General features: G+C 43.3%; 1 protein-coding gene across 1 annotated transcript in view; it reads right to left on the minus strand.

The window, feature by feature from the left end:
- LOC130912457 (phospholipid-transporting ATPase ABCA1-like) overlaps window positions 1-19,478 on the minus strand; it is a 235,362-nt gene that overhangs the window by 12,427 nt on the left and 203,457 nt on the right. Inside the window, exons 39-41 of the mRNA XM_057830569.1 lie at window positions 13,144-13,247; window positions 12,896-12,988; window positions 6,948-7,191 (exon numbers count right to left, since the gene is read on the minus strand). Coding sequence (XP_057686552.1) covers window positions 6,948-7,191; window positions 12,896-12,988; window positions 13,144-13,247 — 441 coding nt within the window. The remainder of the gene's footprint in view (window positions 1-6,947; window positions 7,192-12,895; window positions 12,989-13,143; window positions 13,248-19,478) is intronic.

The raw sequence follows: 19,478 nt of genomic DNA on the forward strand, positions 1-19,478 counted from the left end.
ATGGGCGAAATCGCTCTTTGTTGCATAAATAAGGAATCGGTCAATGCATGTAAAGGAGCTAGGGAAAGTCGAAAAACAAAGCAGTTGTTTTTTAAAATTCACGAGAAATGTAATTACGTCGCAATGTGTATTTTTTTTTTTTCTGCTATAAACGCACATGGGCAAAATCGCTCTTTATTACATAAATAAGGAATCGGTCAATGCATGAGAAGGTGCTGGGAAAAGTCGAAAAACAACACAGTTGTCATTTTTTAAAATTTGCGAGCAATGTAGGTTGACCAAAGAGAAGTTGCTTTTGAGCGACGTGTGCGTCATTTCGCTACCTATTATCACAAGTATTCATGTTCGTGAATGTGATTCACAGCGAGTCCAGCACAAAGAGCCTGATCAGGTTTCGCGCAGAGAACAAAGAACGGTTCTTGAAGTCAAAAGCCTCAGCCAAACAACAGTAGTAGTAATTACCTCCACTAAAGAAGTTATGTTTTTACCAGAGTTTGTCTTTTTGTTAGTTAGCAATTCATATGTTATCCCTTGTATGTACAACACAGGAAGCTTATCAAGGAGCTGGGGCTGCAGGGGAAGGTGTCCTCCAGGCAGGTCTCCCAAAAAAATGGGAGAATTTTAAAAAGAAGTACAAGGTAAACAGAAAGTAACGCCCTTTAAGTAGATGAATATTGTCTGAAATATTGTCAGTGAGCAATGAAATACATTCATAATTGCTATTGTCTTGCTTCCTACAGGAGCTGAAAACTCCCTCCTCTGGTGGTGGAACTGACGAAGGCCAGGAGACCGCCACAACGTGGCAATATTATGAAGCTATGCACACAGTGCTGGGAGGAAGGGCAGCAATGGACCCTCCACTCTTGGTGGATGCATGCGCAGAGGAGGATGCCATCATCCAAAGTGCTTTGGTAAACATACAGCCATATATTATTTTTGTTAGTTAATGCGCATGGTATGTTGAAATATACATGCTGTAATGTAATGTTGTTTGTTCCCCTCGAACGTCGCTGAGCCCAGCACCTCCGATGCGCCATGCACCAACACCGTTCCTGCTACTGTTACCTCACCATGTCAGAGTCGTCCTTCACCATCCACATCCCCATCCCCAAAAAGAAGAAGAAAGTCCAACCCCATACTTGACTACCTGGTACAGGAGAATGAGAAGGAGCAGAAGCGCCATGGGGAGAGGGAGCAGAAAATGGACCGCATTTTAGCTGTTCGAGCGCATAGTGGACAAAATGTGTAAGTTGATGCGCTATGCACCAATGGTACACACAGCCACCACGTCCTCATTCTGTGACACCTTTTTTCCAATGGATTAAAGTGCATCCTATCATGTTGTGTTGTGTCTTGTCCCCCCAGAACAACGCGGAGCCCAGAATGTGTCATGTGCTGTTCCTGCTCCAGTCACCCCACGATCTCTTCATTTTATTTATTGATTGTTGTCTTATGTTCATTTTTTAAATCTGGTCATATCCATACTGTTTATTTTCCGTAGTTGCACGATGCACTTTCAGACACTTTCAGCTGTAATTTGCACTATGTTCACTATTTCTGAAAAGAAGCTGTAAATAAAAGAAATAGATATTGGCTGAGCGAAATTGTGTTGGTTCGTTCCACTCAAATGGATTTATATGAACTATATATATACGTTGCTAATTAGTACAAAAAAAAAAGTTCTACTCACGGTTTCCAGTCATTTTTTAGTAATTAGTGTTTTCGTGTCGGTCTTTTTTTTTTGCCTGTGGTGCAGTGATCTTAATACGGCGGAGTTGTATCTTCAGCTGTGAAACTATTTTAGGTCATGTGCACCAATAGGAGACGCGTAATGTTGCTATGGGTTTCTAAAACAAACAACATGGCGGCGACCATGTCAAGCTACGACACGAGCGAAGATGAACAAAAGATAAGAAAACCGCATTTGAAATTTAGTCAAAAGGCATCGAAACGATGCTATATGCATCTGTCATCTATCCAAGGGCGAAAAAGGGCAGGAATTTGGCCAAAACTTGCAGAGCCTGCGTGGTTGCGTCAGACAATGGATTTCTCTCCAGGCTCTGTCGAAGGATCTTGCTGAAAATGTGTCGACTGGGATTTTGAATGACATTGACTACAGGTAAGCCACACGCACGTCTTTACTACAAGGTTGTTATTAACTTAAGCTCACAAAATTCTTATTTAAACTAGTGTTGTACCGATACCATTTTTTTGGCCCAGATATTTATACCACTTTGTTTTAAAATTTATATAGTTTATAGAAAGTGTATACAGTAGAACGTTTTATTGCATACCTGTTATGGGTGACAAGAACATCAAGCTGTAGTCATAAAAAGCCCTGATACTGACATGGTAGTGATTGCTGTAAGTCTTCAGAAAGATTTACAGTGCAGATTGCATTTTTTTCACAGGAGGAGGCAACAGAACGAGGACTGACGTCTCTGTCTCTGCAGCTCTTGACACTAGAGTGTGTTCAGCATCCATCGGCATCCATACATTCAGAGGTGGTGACTCTGCTTGTGCCTTTCATGGCAAAGGCAAAAAAATGTTTTCTGTTGCATATCATAAAAAAAAGAATACCTGACTGGGCTTGCAAAGCTGGGCAGCAGTTATAAACTTGACCTACAAACATTTAACACGTTGTGTAAATACGTGTGCCACCTGTATGGCCAGTCATCTGCCAAAAATGATGCCAGATCTTTCTGTATGGCCTCGTCAGTCTTGCCAGAACATTCTATTCCCCCAACAACTGATGCTCTGTCCCAACATTGCTGGACAGCAAACTATCAAGCAGCAATAATGAAACATTGTCTGACAGGTAATATGTGTGCCCATTCACCCATTGGGAATGGGTGGGACATTGAGGATTGGCAGTTGACAGTGACATGGATGACAAAAATCCTGCCCTTGATTTTGTTTTGCAAGTAGTCAACTGTAACCAACTGTGACATGGGAAGATGTTCTTGTATGTCTGCAAAACTTCCTAGTACTGATTTATGTCAGTGCTGAGCGTGCGAGAATGTTTCCAAAGAAACAGAAGACATTCGGATGGGATGATGACTTTGATGAAAGCGATTTTGAGGAGTAATGTCAAGTATAGTTTTACTATTATTTACTTCTCTATATATTTGTACTTACTGTTTTGAAATATTTGTATGTTTTATAATGTGTATTTTCATAATATGAGACACTACCATGTTTAAAAAAACAATTGTACTATACTTGTGAATGATTCCAACCTTTTGTGTATATACAGTGTGATTAAAAAAGACTGTGCCAAAATCATAATCCCATGTCAAAAATGAAAAACATTACAAAACTGTACCTTGGACGGATGTTGTAAGTAACTAAGTTCAATTTCATGTTTTCAAAGTATCTAAATATGGCCATCACCAGCGGGATGGACAACATCAAGTTGACATGATAATTTCTCCCTAATTTCACGTTCCACTGCGTTAATTGCATCTTTTATTTGATCTTTAATGTCATCAATATTTGCTGGAAGTGGTGGAACATACACTTGGTCTATAACATACGTTATATGCCATAAAGATGGATAATGAACTTTGTCTTTAACATACCAACACGTCCAGCAAGTACTGAGGATGTGAAATATCGAACAACAGTTGCAATCAAGACAATGGACATTCATACGTTTAAGGGGAATTCTCATTGTGGCTTGATTTTGTCCGTGCTGCTGGTGGTGCTCACATTTGAGCACTTGTGAAACATGAAATAAAACTTTGAAGTTAATCTTCAACACATATGTCCATCACATCTTTTGCAATGTTTTTCATTTTTAAGTATCACCTGATGATTTTGGCACATTATTTAATCACCCTGTATTTTTTGTGTGTGTCTTATTCCATTTTTGCCATGATTCAGATTTAGGAGGGTGTGGTAGCAATTCGGTTGATTTTCAGCCGTTTATGATCATGGTGTGCATTTTTTTTATTTTATATATTTCATTGCATAGTAGGTTGTGATATTTTTAATTTATGACACATAAGCTACATTCAATATATATTTCATTGTGCTGGGTGCAAATCATTAATGTTGAAGCGTTTCCTTCAAGAAATTAGCTACATTTCTCATTCTGAATTCACTTATGTGTAGATTAAGGCACCAATACTTGTTTCAAATGTTTGGTAGATGTGTTTATGACATTTGATAAAGATTTTGTGTTGCCAAAATTAATATACCACTTTAAACAAGCAAAAACAGCAACATTAAATCTGTATTTTTGTGTATTCACATCAAGATACATTTCTGGCTGGTGACTAAGTTACGAGGGTATTGGCTTAAAAAAATGCATTGAATTGAACACATAGATCCAGCGTAGTGGAATGAAATCCATTTCCTAAGCACTTTTTCCATGGTCCCAATGAAGCCATATGTCCACGAGCTTGTCCATTTGCAGCACTTTCTGGTCAACTCTAATCTTTTAACGGACGACGGTCTCACAGAAGAAGTTGTAGCTGTCAGTGAACGGTGTTTCAGTTCTGAAAAACACGCACACACACATAAACCATGTGTGAATTGTTTCATCCATATCATATTTACATAATCTTCCAATTAAAATTATCTAGGCTTGTCTATTCTGCCATTTTTTCCTGAATAAAATTATCAAATAGGTTTTTGGAACTACAGTTAAACAAAATAAATACTATGTTGTTTGACAATCCAAACTTTTTGCTCAAAGTTAACAATCTAACATCATAATGACCGCTACAGCCTAGAATTCACATTGCAAATCTTAACTTCTTATGTGATCTGACCAGAAGCCCCCCAATTTCCATAATTATTCACATCAAAAGGCGTGTGTGTGGCTTACCTGTAGTCAATGTCGTTAAAATTCCATGTCGAGCCAATGTTTAACATTTTCAGCATGATCCTTCGACGGACCCTGGAGAGAAAGCCATTGTCTGACGTAGCCACGAAGGCTTAGCAAGTTGCCCACAGTTTTGGCCAAATTCCTGTCCTTTTTAGCCCTTGGACAGATGAGCGATGCATATAGCATCGTTTCGATGCCTTTTGACTAAATTTTGAATGCGGTTTTCATATCTTTTGTTCATCTTAGCTCGTGTCGTAGCTTGACATGGTCGCCGCCATGTTGTTTGTTTTAGAAACCCATAGCAACATTACGCGTCTGCTATTGGTGCACGTGACTTAAAATAGCTTCACACACTGAAGATATGACTCCGCCGTGTTAATATCACTGCGCCACGGGGGGAAAAAAAAACCGACACGAAAACGCTAATTACTAAAAAATGACTGGAAACCGTGAGTAGTACTTTTTTTTTTGGTACTAATTAGCAATGTATGTATATTATAAAGCAGAGTTCATGTAGATCCACTTCAGTGGAACGAAATCCATTTTCTAAGCACTTTTTCCATGGTGCCAATACAGCCTAAAAGGAATAACAGTTAGTGAGCACGACTATCACATCAACATCATATGAACGACTAAAACGGATATTGGTTTGAAGAGATTTATTTTACAAAATAAAAAATGTGATGCATTATATTACAATGTAATGGTAAAATGGGAGCAAAAGTGTGCATAAAAAAAAAAATCACCAAAAACTATATACATTGCACATCAACATTGTGACACCTGGGCTGCCAATCTGTCCGTGTTGCATTTCCAGGTATTGAACCACAACCTTAGAACAGGCATATTGTGGTCCAACCAGCAATAATTTGTGGGATGACCCATCTGCTGGAAAGAAAAAAATGGAAAGATCAGGCTTTCATCCTCCCAAACCAACACATTGATAGCACACACAATGCAATGAATGTATTTATGTAATTGAATCTGAACCTAGTACAGAAAAATGGGTTCAAACCCCCATGAGCTGCATGTTTATCACAAATGGAAGGAGGCGAGTAACAAAAGTCACACAATAGCTGTTGCTTTTTGTTTGGTTAGCCAGGCTAGGACACTACTTCAATCAATTAATCAGCAAATCAAACAAGGCAAGCAAATTGTTTCTGTATAACACAATATCACAAATGTACAGTTAGAACAACTTTCAAACACAAACACACATTGTTACTTTCACACGCTAGCTCTGGAGGGCACCAACCATTTGTGCTGGCTGGACGCTAGAAAGTGCTCACTCACACCCGTTATTTGTATTACTTTCTCATTCTACATACCCCAGCAAGATACAGCAATGCTCCCAGATGTCGAAGACGCCTTCATAGCCAAGGACAGCACGTGCACTATAGCAGCAGGCATGTTGGTTTAGTTCTGTCGCTTTTTGATGACGTCACAACTGGCGGAACGGACTTATGACGTACGTAAGTGTGAAGGGGTGTCCCAATTCGTAGGGCTAACGTTTAAAGCCATACCGCTTATTGCTCCGTTTGAAGCGCCAAGGGGTAGGGGTAGAAAAATAGAAATGGGATTGGCCCTAAATCCTTTCGGCAGTAACCACACAGATGTTACCTATTGCACCAATCCCAACTGGTGCGCGTGTGCATGTTAACAGAGAGAGAGAAAAGTAATTATTTTCCCAAGAAATGGGATTCTTGTGTGGTTACGGAAGTACTAAATCCCGCTACTAGCAATGTAACGCAATTAACTATCTTGTAAAACTGTAATATTATTCATTTTTTTCAGAAGAGTAACGCCTTACAATTCTTGTTACTGGAAAAAAATGTAATATAACATTAATTTGTTATTGAGTGACGCATTACACTCAACACTTATTGGGACACGCAAACACCACGATGGCAAAACAGTGAATCTGTGTCTGTAATGTTTTTTTTTTTTTAACACCTCCATGAACATTAAACGCTTGTGATGTGATTCTGATGTTACTAAATTCCAACCCTGACAGAACATGCACGTCAACAAGGCAGACGTTTTACACAATTAAAGCACGTTCCTTCACGTATTCAGTCTGCAAGCCAAAAGTTTGTTTTAATCTTGTCCTCACCTGGTCCAGCGTGGTCTGCGAAACACTGAATTCCCTTATGCCCAGCTCCTCATAAATGTTGGCCAGCATTTCAAAAACTTGAGGCAGGGAGCAGGCATTGGCCGGAAGCTCGTACTGCTGCACGTTATGGTACTGTTTCCTCAGCTTGATCATGGGAAAGACTTCCTTCATAAGGATTATGACTTGAGAAGTGTCTTCTTTGGATTCTGCCAGACGAAAGGTGATGATATAGCCACCACCAAATCTGTTACAAAATGAGACTATTTGTAGTTTCCTGTAGGAACAAGTCGTCCATATCATCAAAACAAGTGTCAAAACAAGCCTTTTCCTACAAAATGAAATGACACTTCTGTCCTATTCAGTTTTAAAGTAACGTATTTTCACGACCATTAAGTGCACCTAAAAGTAAAAAAAAATCTTTTTTCCACGCATCACCATCCCTGTTGATCTGTGACACTATGCGCGCCCATCTCACACCTGGTGTGAATACCAAGTGCATCTGATGGACTCGAAGCTTGCCATCATTCTGGAAGGTTTGACGAAGGAATTCCAACTGCTGGACATCGGACGTTCAAAGTCAAGTTGCGAGCAGCGTGGGAGCAATTAATGGCGGATGGCTAAAACGGCTTTACGAAGACTGGGATTTACTGAGACAATTTGCAAATGGATTGCGGATGCCTGGGCCAACGTGTCTGCTTGCACTGTTGTTCGTACTTTCTCCAAAGCTGGAATCATTTTTGAGTAGGAGGAGATGCACTGCAAGGAGACTGACTCTGACAACGATGAGAGGAAAACCTGCCCTGTTCGCTGGAGACCTAGCCGAGCTGTTCGATTCAGATACAGAAGATGAGGACTTTATTTGTTTTGTGGATTAATTGATGTGAATACGTTTTTTTTTTTTTTTTTTTTCCTTTTTTAACAAAACTACAACTGAACTCGGTTTTGATCCTGCTGCCTTTAAAAAAAAAAACAATGCTAGTGCGCATGTAACGGGTACACGCAGGTCCGTTGTGGAGCGTGGAAACCTCCCTGCCGATTCCTTCATGTAAGGACGCTAGCGGCTGTGCTGTTGGCTCGAGCTTATTGGCGCAGTGGTTACCGTCCTTGCCTGCCGAGTGGAAGCGTCGTGGCGCGCGGGTTCGCGTCCCGGCCTGGTCAGAGGTGGGAGCAGAACGCGGGGCGTCGCTGACACACCGGTTACATTGGTGCTGTGACCCGGATCGGCAGCGAAGGTTTCGGGGGGTGAGTGTAACCGTGTAACGGGTACACGCAGGTCCGTTGTGGAGCGTGGAAACCTCCCTGCCGATTCCTTCATGTAAGGACGCTAGCGGCTGTGCCGTTGGCTCGAGCTTATTGGCGCAGTGGTTACCGATCTTGCCTGCCGAGTGGAAGCGTCGTGGCGCGCGGGTTCGCGTCCCGGCCTGGTCAGAGGTGGGAGCGGAACGCGGGGCGGCGCTGACACACCGGTTACACGCATGCTAACGTATTTTTTTACCTGCACCCAATAATAAGGCCTTGTGTGTGTGTGTGTGTGTGTGTAAAATACAAAAATATGACCCAAAATTTATTCCACGATGCGCCCTATTGTCGCACGAACGATCAGAGAGGCCTGCAGTCATTGAGACTTAGATTCAGAGATTTATTTGTCATCGACACCAGCTCACACAAGATGACAACAGATGCAACGAAATTACATTCGATGACGAGCATCGGGCTGCTGCAGACGTTCCGTGCTGCCAACTTCTCACTCTTCTTCAGAAATTACAGAGGAAGTTAGAAGTAGATACATATATAACTGTTCCGTTTTCCCCACGGAAAGGGGTTGACCACGGTGTATGGGGAATTACTCAGCACACTTTTCCACTTTTCCTCTTTATTTTGCTTTTTGCAGTATAAAATGACAGGCAGGAACAGGATCAGCCATAGTAGCAATAGTGGTAGTCGTGGCAGCAAGTAATAACCTGAACAATGTTAAATACGCAATTTCAGTTTCCCAAACAATGTTTTGATGCATATATTAAACCAACAATTCTCCCACTTACTAAATACTGTCCTGGTAGCATAAACACCAATATAAAGATCATATCAAACTACACAATTGCATTTAAAACCGTTTCACTGTATTCAGTAAAAGAAACATGAGTGATCCATAAATTATTGACAAATTAATAAATTAACACCATCACCAACACACCAGCAGCATCAATATAAATTAATCAATACTTGTTATAAAATTTAAATTCATTAATTTTATATTTACGTTTCAGTAGTATAACCGTATTTACATCAATTCAAATAACCCAGCGCCAAACTATACAATATACAGTCCGCTCTACGTGGACTACAAGTCCCATAATGCCTTGCGGTACCAGGAAGTCACTCGCGGCTGGGTTAAACCCGCTCTCACGGCTTACATTTTACCGAGCAAACGTGACGATCAAGGCACGCGGTACATCAACAAACCCAAATAACGCAATCCCCAATCATCCCCGCATGTGAGTATGGCATTTTGATGACTTTGCAAACATCGCAACAAAGTTAAAATGACAGCTCAGGACGCTCGAAAAGCGGCGTCATCAAGTAGTGTAAACTGCGAGATTGTTAAGTATAAAGCATTGAATTTTAACAGATAAAACAACATCACCCACAACATAATGAAACAGAAGTGCTTTACCTGTTGGCTGTACACCGGGTCAAGGCTCACTACTTGTCGTGCTGAACGATCGCGGCATTTGCCTTTTCAAATGTGACAAGACGATCATGTGACACGCACGGACATTTGATCACGTGACACGCATGGACATTTGATCACGTGTCAACGATGTCACACACGAACATTTAAAGGACCGTTCGCTAAATGCACCACACCTCCGTTTGCCATTAAGAGCAGTGCAAATACTGTGAAACACAACAATAACATACAACATAGCAGCGGTATGACACCACGCACAGGTCAAGTGCAGGAATTTTTTGAACGAAAAACATGGAAAACTACAAGTCATGGCTAGAGGGAGGGGGTGGTCAGTGATAGCAAGAAAAAGACGTTGGCGGACTGGAGGGGGGGAGGTTGTGTGTATCAGTATTTGTACGTGTCTGTAGACAAAATAAGAGTCGCAGGGCCCTGTGACAGGCCTTGGGAAGAGATCGAGGGCAAGAGATAGGGCCATCTGCGGGGCTCTCTCCAAGAGAAGAAAGGGGTGGGGTAAGGGAAATAATATATAATCGAATATATAATCGAATATAATCGAATATATAATCGAATTAAGCCAAATAAGTAACTCAATATGTCCAAATACGGTAGGTCTTCAGTCAAATTCACGCTCCTCATGGCGTAGGCAAAACCTCAGGTCTCTAAAGTCATTGCCAATAGTCGCGGTCCGCCTCGATGGTTCAGTCACCTGTCCCGACAGTTCCGTCACCTGGCGCAAGGCAGCATCCATTTTTCTCCATCCTTCCTCGGACCGAACCGTGAGTCCACAGAGCTAGTTCTCGATCCGAGCCTCTACACGGTCTTCCAATGCCTTGAATCGCACCGTTTGATCCGTTGTCCATTTGTTGATTTCCTTGAAAGCTGCCGTCTTGGAAACTTTCCGGTAGAGCAGGGCACCTCCTAAGCCAAGCAGAAGGAACCCCACAACTGTCACGCCAAACAGCCAAATATCCTCGATATCTTCCACAGACAGGACAGTAAGACACGCTGATTTCCAGTGATCCCATAAATCTCTCACATATCCAGCGGCGAAGGTCCCGTCAGGGCAAGACGACTCTCCTGGTGCACCATGTCTTGTTGAAAAAATTTTGGCAATTGCGCTGAGAGACCAACTAATCAGATCCATTTTCATATGAGAGACCACCACAGTTGATCCACAGAGGAAATACAAAAAAAGCAGACAGACTAGACTGACGAAGATAGCAGCAAGCAGGAGCAGGGAGGAAACACGTCCGCCCCCGTCGAAGGCAGGAAGAAGAAGCATATGAATACCTCAACTATGAAAGATTATATGAGGGAGGAAAATCTAATACAAAAAAAATATTATCTGATTTTTAAATATTGTATTTTTAAGCTACGGTGGAAAATAAGTATTTTGTCACCTACAAAAAAGCAAGATTTCAGGCGGTCTCAGACCTCTAGCAACTTCTAATCGTGTTTGGATGAGAAAGAATGCTGAATTTCAGCTAAAGAACACCATACCTACTGTGATACATGAGGGTGGAAATATCATTCTTTCGGGCTTTTTTCTGAAAAGGGACCAATATGACTGATCAGTGTGAAGGAAATATTTAATGGGGCCATGTACTGTCAGATGTTGAGTGAAAACCTACTTCCGTCAGCAAGGACACCGAAGATGCCTCGAAACATGACTGGGTCTTTCATCATGACAATAGCTGCTTTCGGATCGTGAGGAACCTAAGTATTCTGTTTGTAAAACTACAGTGACGCATTATTTGATAGCCTCACCCACCTATGGCAAAATGAAAGTTGAACATAAACAACGACTCAATGGAGACCGTGGAGGACACAGCGGTAGTGTGGGAGATAAAGGTTTTGAGTAAAGCTTGTGTGTTCAAAATGATGATTTGTTTTATTGGTTTCAAATGTGTGCTTAATTTTCACTATTTGTATCATATTATTTTTTAAAAAAAAATCAATTCCATTTGTTTTTTTAATCAATTTCATTTGTATTTCCGCATTACCACTGGAGCGATCATTTACGAAACTGCTATTGCGTAGGTGTCTTTGAAGTTGGGTTGTGAAGATAAGTCAGTCTTCGTGATAGACAGGGGAGCTTGCAAGCGGGAGAAATAGCTAAATAAAAATTTGGAAGATTGAAAGACTACTTGGTAGTCTCGTGCTTGTATTTGAGGAGCAAAATTAGTTTCCATATGAGCGTCTAACAACGAGACTGGAGAGAACATGGGTTCAAGTAAGAAGACGACTGATCCAAAGGATGTATACACATATACACGGCTGATACCACAGGCTAGGATTTTTTTTGTTTAATACAGTGGCTCCTCAAGATGTGCGAATATGGCAAAGAGGGGAGGCGTGATTTCACCAAATCAACAAACACCCACATAATTGAGTTCCTTCGTCCTACTTGGAAAGACCCTGCCTAGAATGGTTATATGTAGTAACTCAAGGTTCTTGGTCCATAGTTCCGACATGTGCCACACAGCAAATGACTTCATCGGCCCCAAAAAAGTTATAGGAACTGCAGGTGGTCCCTACTGTGCCAAAGCGCCTAATGATCCAAAGCACAGCACTCGTGTAACGAAAACGTGGCTTTATGAGAAGCGTTTCAAGGTCCTTGAGTTGTGAAGTCAGTATGCATCTCGCCTAATGCAATCATGTCCATAAATGGAGTTGTTTTTCACAGAAAACCGCTGACAGTTTTGCCTCAGATAATCATGAACTTTTAACCGCCAACGCAGCAAAACTCATAACCTAATAACCAAACGTTCCAGACACACCTCCTTATCTGTACAGCATATAAGCAACGCCGAGCCATCTGTCTAGTCTGCATTTCTCTACACAGCTTTTGTTCTGTCATTGAATGCACCCAGAAATTTCTGAAATTAAAACTGTGCAGTATTGATCTCATGCCTCCCGTCTTTATTTAGCAATCCAGTCTAGCCGTCTCACCTGAATTGAAAACGAACACGCGGAGGACCCGAAAGACTGCCTCCAACAGTTGCCAAGCCAATATCCAGATTTTGACCCCACAGAAAATCTTTGGAGGGATTTGAAAGTAATGATGACCATATGAAGCCTCCTGAACCCCTGAAGCTTTCCAGCAAATTGGTTTGGCAAAGGATTTATTTTCAAAGTTCCGTGCATACAGAAAGTCCCCGTTATTGTCATTTGAACCGTCAGTGACGACATTTTGGTGAATGCCGCTACACTAATAAGCAGTATTCACTTCAATTACACAAATAATTATAATTACCTGTTCTTCAAGTGTTGCACAGACCCAAGACACACGAAACAGCCACTGACCATTATGGCTATTCTGTTGCAGAGAGCTTCACATTCCTCCATACTGATCATATAAATGAAACGGGCAATTACCTATCCATTGTTCTAAGAAAAGTTTTTTTTTTTTTTTTTTTTAATGTGCATTCAACATAAAATAACATCAACAAAATAAATAAGTACATGTTATGGCAGGTATGGTGAATATAGGAATCTCTGTACCTGTGAGAAGACAAAACAACTGATCTTCCATCTTTCATGAGGGAGCGGATGTAGTTCCACATGAACTTTTTAGCCAGTGGGTCCATGCCTGTGGTGGGTTCATCCTGAGAGCAAAGATGAAAATGAGAGATGGGGGAGGGATATATTTACACATCTTACTTGTCAGTTTTTTATTTACTGTATATTAAGAGAAAATGTAACATTGAGCATTAACATATTAATACCGTATTGGCCTGAATATAAGACGGTGTTTTTTTGCATTGGAATAAGACTGAAAAAGTGGGGGCTGTCTTATATGGCGCCAGATATGATTGAAGCAAATGCTGAACTTGAGTAATGTTCTGTCATGACAGATCTCAGCTACTCTCAAGTTTAACCAGATTGCATTATTTTATGTTTTTCCTTATTCAGATTTATTTCAAGACTACAGTTACAGTTAGACCTCACTTTGATGGTTAATGCAGTTATTGCAATTTTGTTGTCTTATCACAATAGATTGGTTTATTTACATTTCAAAAACCAGGAGCCATTCATTTACGAATGTGATTGCACTTTAGCTTACATATTTAAATGTTCAGATATTGAGATTTGAATGAGGCAAAATAACATGTTTTTTCTTTCAAATATATTGTTATAATAATTTGTTTCAGATGTACTGTAATTATTTTCTGTTTAAAAATTAATTTGGTGTTCAAAAAGTCTTTTTCAAACTTGAGTCTTGAAAAAGAGGGGGTTGTCTTATAATCAGGGCCTTCTTATATTCGGGCCAATACGGTAATAACATTACAATTTACTTTTAGCGCCAAATAAATCGAATTATACTCCTTCTTGCTCACACTAAATCCTCGATGCCCCCGTTTCCTTTTTCAAGCTCTCGCGGCGCATCTCCTTCGGTTTTCTTTTCCACATCTTAATATTAACTGGGCAAGATTCCTTTCTTGCTCTGATTGGCTAATAGGCCACTAGAGACCTCAACTCCCCCAATAAAAACATACAACACTTAAACAATGTGTTCAAAGTTCTGAAAGAAAAAATACTAAACTTTAACATGAATCAGTTGCAATGCCCTTCCTTGACACAACATGGCCAAGGTAGGTTACAGAGGTGTAACAAATCCACTGGGTGTCTGCCATGATTGCCCCCCCTCCAACCTTTTAAGGTAGACATGCCTCATGTAACTAGGGACCTCGAAAAAAAGGAAAGGGAACTGAGATGTGGGTTGAGAACATAGAAGGGAATTGTCTTGTGCAGTCTTGCTATTGTATTGAATAGGTTCCATCTCTTCTCCTTGCAGCTATTAAAACAAGTTGAGTGCCTTGTCTCCTTATTTTGTGTAAAGTTTATAAATGTCATCATAAGGATAGATTTAAAGGATCAAAGAAAAGAACACAGTCCGCACAGTCACACATGGCAGAGGTTCCCTGATGTTTTGGGGTTGCTCTGCTGCTTCTGGCACTAGATTACTTGACCGTGTGCATGGCATTATGAAGTCTGAAGACGACCAACAAATTTTGCAGCATACTGTCGGGGCCCGGTGTGAGAAAGTTGGGTCTCCCTCAGCGGTCATGGGTCTTCCAGCAGGACAATCACCCAAAACAAACTTCAAAAAAGCACTGGAAAATGGTTTGCGAGAAACCACTGGAGAGTTCTAGATTGGCCGGCAATGAATCCAGACCTGAATCTCATAGAACTCCTGTAGCGAGATGAAAATGGCAGTTTGGAGAAGGCGCCTTTCAAATCTCAGAGACCTTCTTCTCTGCCTGAGTATCTGCCCTGCGTTCCGCCGCGGGTCGCTGGTTGGACGGCGGTGTATCGGCTGGATGTCACCTGCTCCGGTTGGGGACCTTGCTCTGCCGTGGGCTTGGTGGGCTGCTGGTGCAGTTGGGGGGCAGCGGCTGTGGTTCGTGGGTCGGGTGGGCGGACTGGGGTGGGGGCGGGCGTGGGGTTGGTGGTGCGTCCCCTCTTCCCATCCCTAAGGGCCGGTTGATGGGAGCGCGGGTGGCCCAGGGGACCACCCTGGATCCTGGGGGGGGTTGACGATGGCTCCTTTGCTGGGCTGAGGGAGGAGGGATGGGCTGCGCTGCCCCCCCCGTCTACCCTCCCTCCCCTGGCTGGCTGGGTGGGGGCCGTGGCCCTGGGTTGGCGCCTGTGTGGTGATTCAGCTCGTCTGCGTGGCTGTCGCGTGTTTGGTGGGGCTCGCATGCAGCTGGATGTGATTGGGCACACTCGGGTGGGGTGTCCCGGTGCCGGGACTGGAGGTGGGGCGGCGTAGGGTAGGTTGCCAACGGGCTTACACTCACAAGGGTTTCACATGATTACTGGGTTCTAGATCACAGAGCTGATTTGTTTACACTCTACCCCTCCCAATCACTTATCTTATAGACTTCCCCACCTCTCTCCCCTTCTTTCCCTGGTCAACAGGCCCCCCACATGGTGTCAACCGGAAATACATCTAGCTGACGATAGCACCAAAATATTAAAATTTGGTGTAGGCGTTCAATGTGTTTCTTGTTGTTGTTTTTCTTTTCTTTCTTTTCTTGTGTTTCTTTTCTTCTGTCCCACCTTTCCTTTTTCTGTTCGCTGTTTTGTCATAATAAACGAGATATGTTGAATGATCACAATGGGAGTAAGTCATATTCTCAATGTGAAACATTAAAACTGTTCAGACCAATTGGACACTTAAACTTCCATTCTCTGTGTCAAACAGCTGAGCAGGACAGGTTTATATTAATTTTTTTTTTTTTTTTTTAAATCTCAGAGACCTGGAGCAGTGGGCCAAAGAAGAATGGTCCAAAATTCCATCAGAGCGTTGTAAGAAACTCATTGATGGATACTGGAAGCGGTTGTTTGCAGTTATTTTGTCTAAAGGTTATGATACCGCGTATTAGGCTTAGGGTGCCAATACTTTGTCCAGCCCATTTTTGGTGGAAAATACAAAGGTGACTTGAAGTTCCGCTCTGATGCCCCCAATTTGGCTAAATTTCAAAATTGTCCTATATGCATGTGTGATACATCATCGGAAAGCTTAAAATTCTCAATTTTCTAGGGGAAGAAAAATTTTGAACGGTAGGGCATTTAAAAAAATAAAATTAAACAGCAAACCCGAACTGGAGGTGAGAGCATGCGAGACCATAATTAAAGACACCATGAATTTAATGAGATCATTATCGCGTACTTCTACTACCTCTTTTCGATCTAAAAACTCCATGTAGCATGCATTACCGAGTGTCAGGGCACAGCTGGGAATGGCCAAAGCCGGATTTTGGGGTGATTTTATAGGTGAAACATGGTAATATAAAAAGGGTGGCAATGCAGAAACCACAGACATCAAGGAGTGGTCGATATTTTCTTTTTCATATATTTACCCTTTTAAGTTTTTTTTCAAATTTTTCTTTGTTGGATCGATAATTTATCATCTCAAATAATGGGGAAAATGCGACAGTAACAAAAAAAAAAAAATACAATTTAGCGATAGTTATGAGGTGGATATCCATGACTTATTTACAGACACCATTTTTTTCATTGTGACGTAATTTGTTTAAAAGTTTAGAATATGCGAGTGAGGCCAAGTCGCAGTCCGCGACCGCAAAACAAACCTTCGTAGACGTTTGTGTGTGACGTGCGTCCCTATGGCGTGGCTCCTGGGGCGTGGCCTCCCCTCTGCCTGGGCTGCCGGCCGCGGGAGTGGGGGTGGGGGGTGGGGGGTCCGATCGGTCGTGGCTCCGATCTTGCATCGCCCCGTGGCAGTTCTTCGGTGTTCTCCTGCCTCCGCCTTCCCCTCTCTTCTCTGACTGGATATCCGCCCTGTGCTCCGTCGCGGGTCGCTGGCTGGGCGCCGGTGTATCAGCGGGGTGTTGCCTGCACCAGCGGGGAACCCTGCCCTGTCCTGGGCTTGGTGGACTGCTGGGGGTCCCGTGGCGTGTCGTGCAGGTTGGGGGGCTGTGGCTCGCGGCCCGGGTGGGCGGGCGGGGGTGGGGGTAGGCGTGGGGTTGGTGGTGCGTCACCTACTGCCATCTCTGAAGGCCGGTTGATGGGGGCCCAGGTGACCACCCTGGATCCCGAGGAGGGGGGGGGGGCGATGGCTCCTTTGCTGGGCTGTGGGAGGAGGGATGGGCTGCACTTGACCCCCCGCTCGCCCTCCCTCCCCGGGCTGGATGGGTGGGGGCCGCGTCTCCGTTTGTCTGCGTGGTTGTCGCGCGGCCGGTGGGGCTCGCTTGCGGCTGGATGTGATAGGGCACGCTCGATGGTGCGGCGTAGGGTTGGTCGCCGATGGGCTTACACTCACAAGGGATTCACACGATTACTGGGCTCAAGTTCACAAAGCTGATTTGTGTACACTCTACCCCTTTCAATCATATAGCTTATCGTCTCCCCCACCCTCGTCCCCCTCTTTCCCTGGTCAACGGGCCCCCCACATGGTGTCAACCGGAAATACATCTGGTCTAAATGTTCAATGTATTTCTTGTTGTAGTGTAAGCCTCTGTCAAACACAACAGTTCTTTTTTTTTTTCTTAAACCTGTCCTGTTCCATTCTCTGACACGGCGAATGGAAGTCTAAGTGTCCGGTTGGTCTGAACAGTTTTAATGTCTCACATTGAGAGTGTTACATACTCCCATTGTGATCATTCAACATATTTGCTTATTCTGAAAAAGCAGCGAACAGGAAGGGGTTATGGGGGAACAGATGAAAAGAAACACAAGAGAAGAAAAGAAACACAAACAACAACAACAAATACACGGAACACGTACACTAACTATTGATATGTTGGTGCTATCGTCAGTTAGATGTATTTCCGGTTGACACCATGTGGGGGCCTATTGGCCAGGGAAAGAAGGGGAGAGGGGAGGGGACATCTATAAGCTAAGTGATTGGGAGGGGTAGAATGTACACAAATCAGCTCTGTGATCTAAAGCCCAGTAATCGTGTGAATCACTTGTGAGTGTAAGCCCATTGGCAACCGACCCTACGCCGCCCCACCGCCAGACCCGAGCATGCCCAATCACATCCAGCCGTACGCGCGCCCCACCAAACACGCAACAGCCACGCAGATGAGCAGAGACACCGCGCAGGCGCCAACCCAGGGGCACGGACCCCACCCAGCCAGCCTGGGGAGGGAGGGTGGTAAGTGGAGCGCAGCCAATCCCTCCTCCTGCAGCCCAGCAAAGGAGCCATCGTCACCCCCTCGGGATCATGGGTGGTGGCCTGGGCCACCCGCGCTCCCATGGGAAGAGGGGATGCACCACCAACCCCATGCCCGCATCCATCCCCGTCTGCCCACGAGCCGCAGCCCTCTAACCGACACAGCACGCCACGGGATCGCCAGTGGCCCACCAAGCTCAGGGCAAGGCAGGGTCCCTCGCCGGAACAGGCAACATCCAGCTGATACGCCGGCATCCAGCAAGAGACCCACAGTGGAGCAGAGAAGAAAGGGGAAGGCGGAAGCAGGAAAACGCCAAAGAGCCGCCGTGGGGCGACACGAGATCGGCGCCCGGACCCCCCCCACCCCCACCTACCTCCCTATTACTTTGGTTGCCAGGTTCCCGGCTGGCAGCCATTACCCAGCACCAAACACAACAGTTCTTTTGGCTGAAAATACAGCAGTTAATTTAAAAGTGTATGATAATACTAAAGGGCTGTGAGATATCAATAGAACCGTTATGTGGTGAGATAACAAATATTAATAAAGTTAACAAAAAAATCAATCACATTCATGAGCAATTATCGAAAATAGATCGAAAATTACGAACATTTCCAAAAGTATTCTGGAAACAGCCTATTGGGGCGGAGACGTCACAACAAGGATACAGGATACGAGTCAGGTGCCATTGTTGTTTATCGACGAGAGAATTGCATTCGTGCGTTATCAAAAAAACCCTTAAATGGTTCTAACCTGTCATACTATGTGGTGTACAAATAGCCATTTGTCGCAATATAGTACCCATGAGTTCCCGAACGCGAGAAAAAGAGCTGGACTACGCAGACAATGAGTAAAGTTCGTCCGTGCTAAGAGGGCTAATTTTGCAGCCCCAGCCTCCGGCACTGTTTTGTGTGGTGCGCATTTTACACCTGAAAGCTATTCGAACTATGGACAAATGAAATCAGGTTTTGCTAAGAAAGTAATTACACGAAGTGGCATGATATGAATCCAAAAGGCATGCGTTTATGGATAAATGATGGAATATTAGCATTTCCCCAGTTGTTGTCATACCCTTTAAAGATGGGTGCAAGAGCAGAAACTGCTTTTTCAGCCTTGTCTAAGCCACATATTGATGAAAATCGATTACGCTACACAAGCACTTTATTAGGCTCGTTGTAAACACTTCTGTATTTACTG

The sequence above is a fragment of the Corythoichthys intestinalis genome, chromosome 1 (genome assembly GCF_030265065.1).
Source record: "Corythoichthys intestinalis isolate RoL2023-P3 chromosome 1, ASM3026506v1, whole genome shotgun sequence".
NCBI lineage: Eukaryota > Metazoa > Chordata > Actinopteri > Syngnathiformes > Syngnathidae > Corythoichthys > Corythoichthys intestinalis.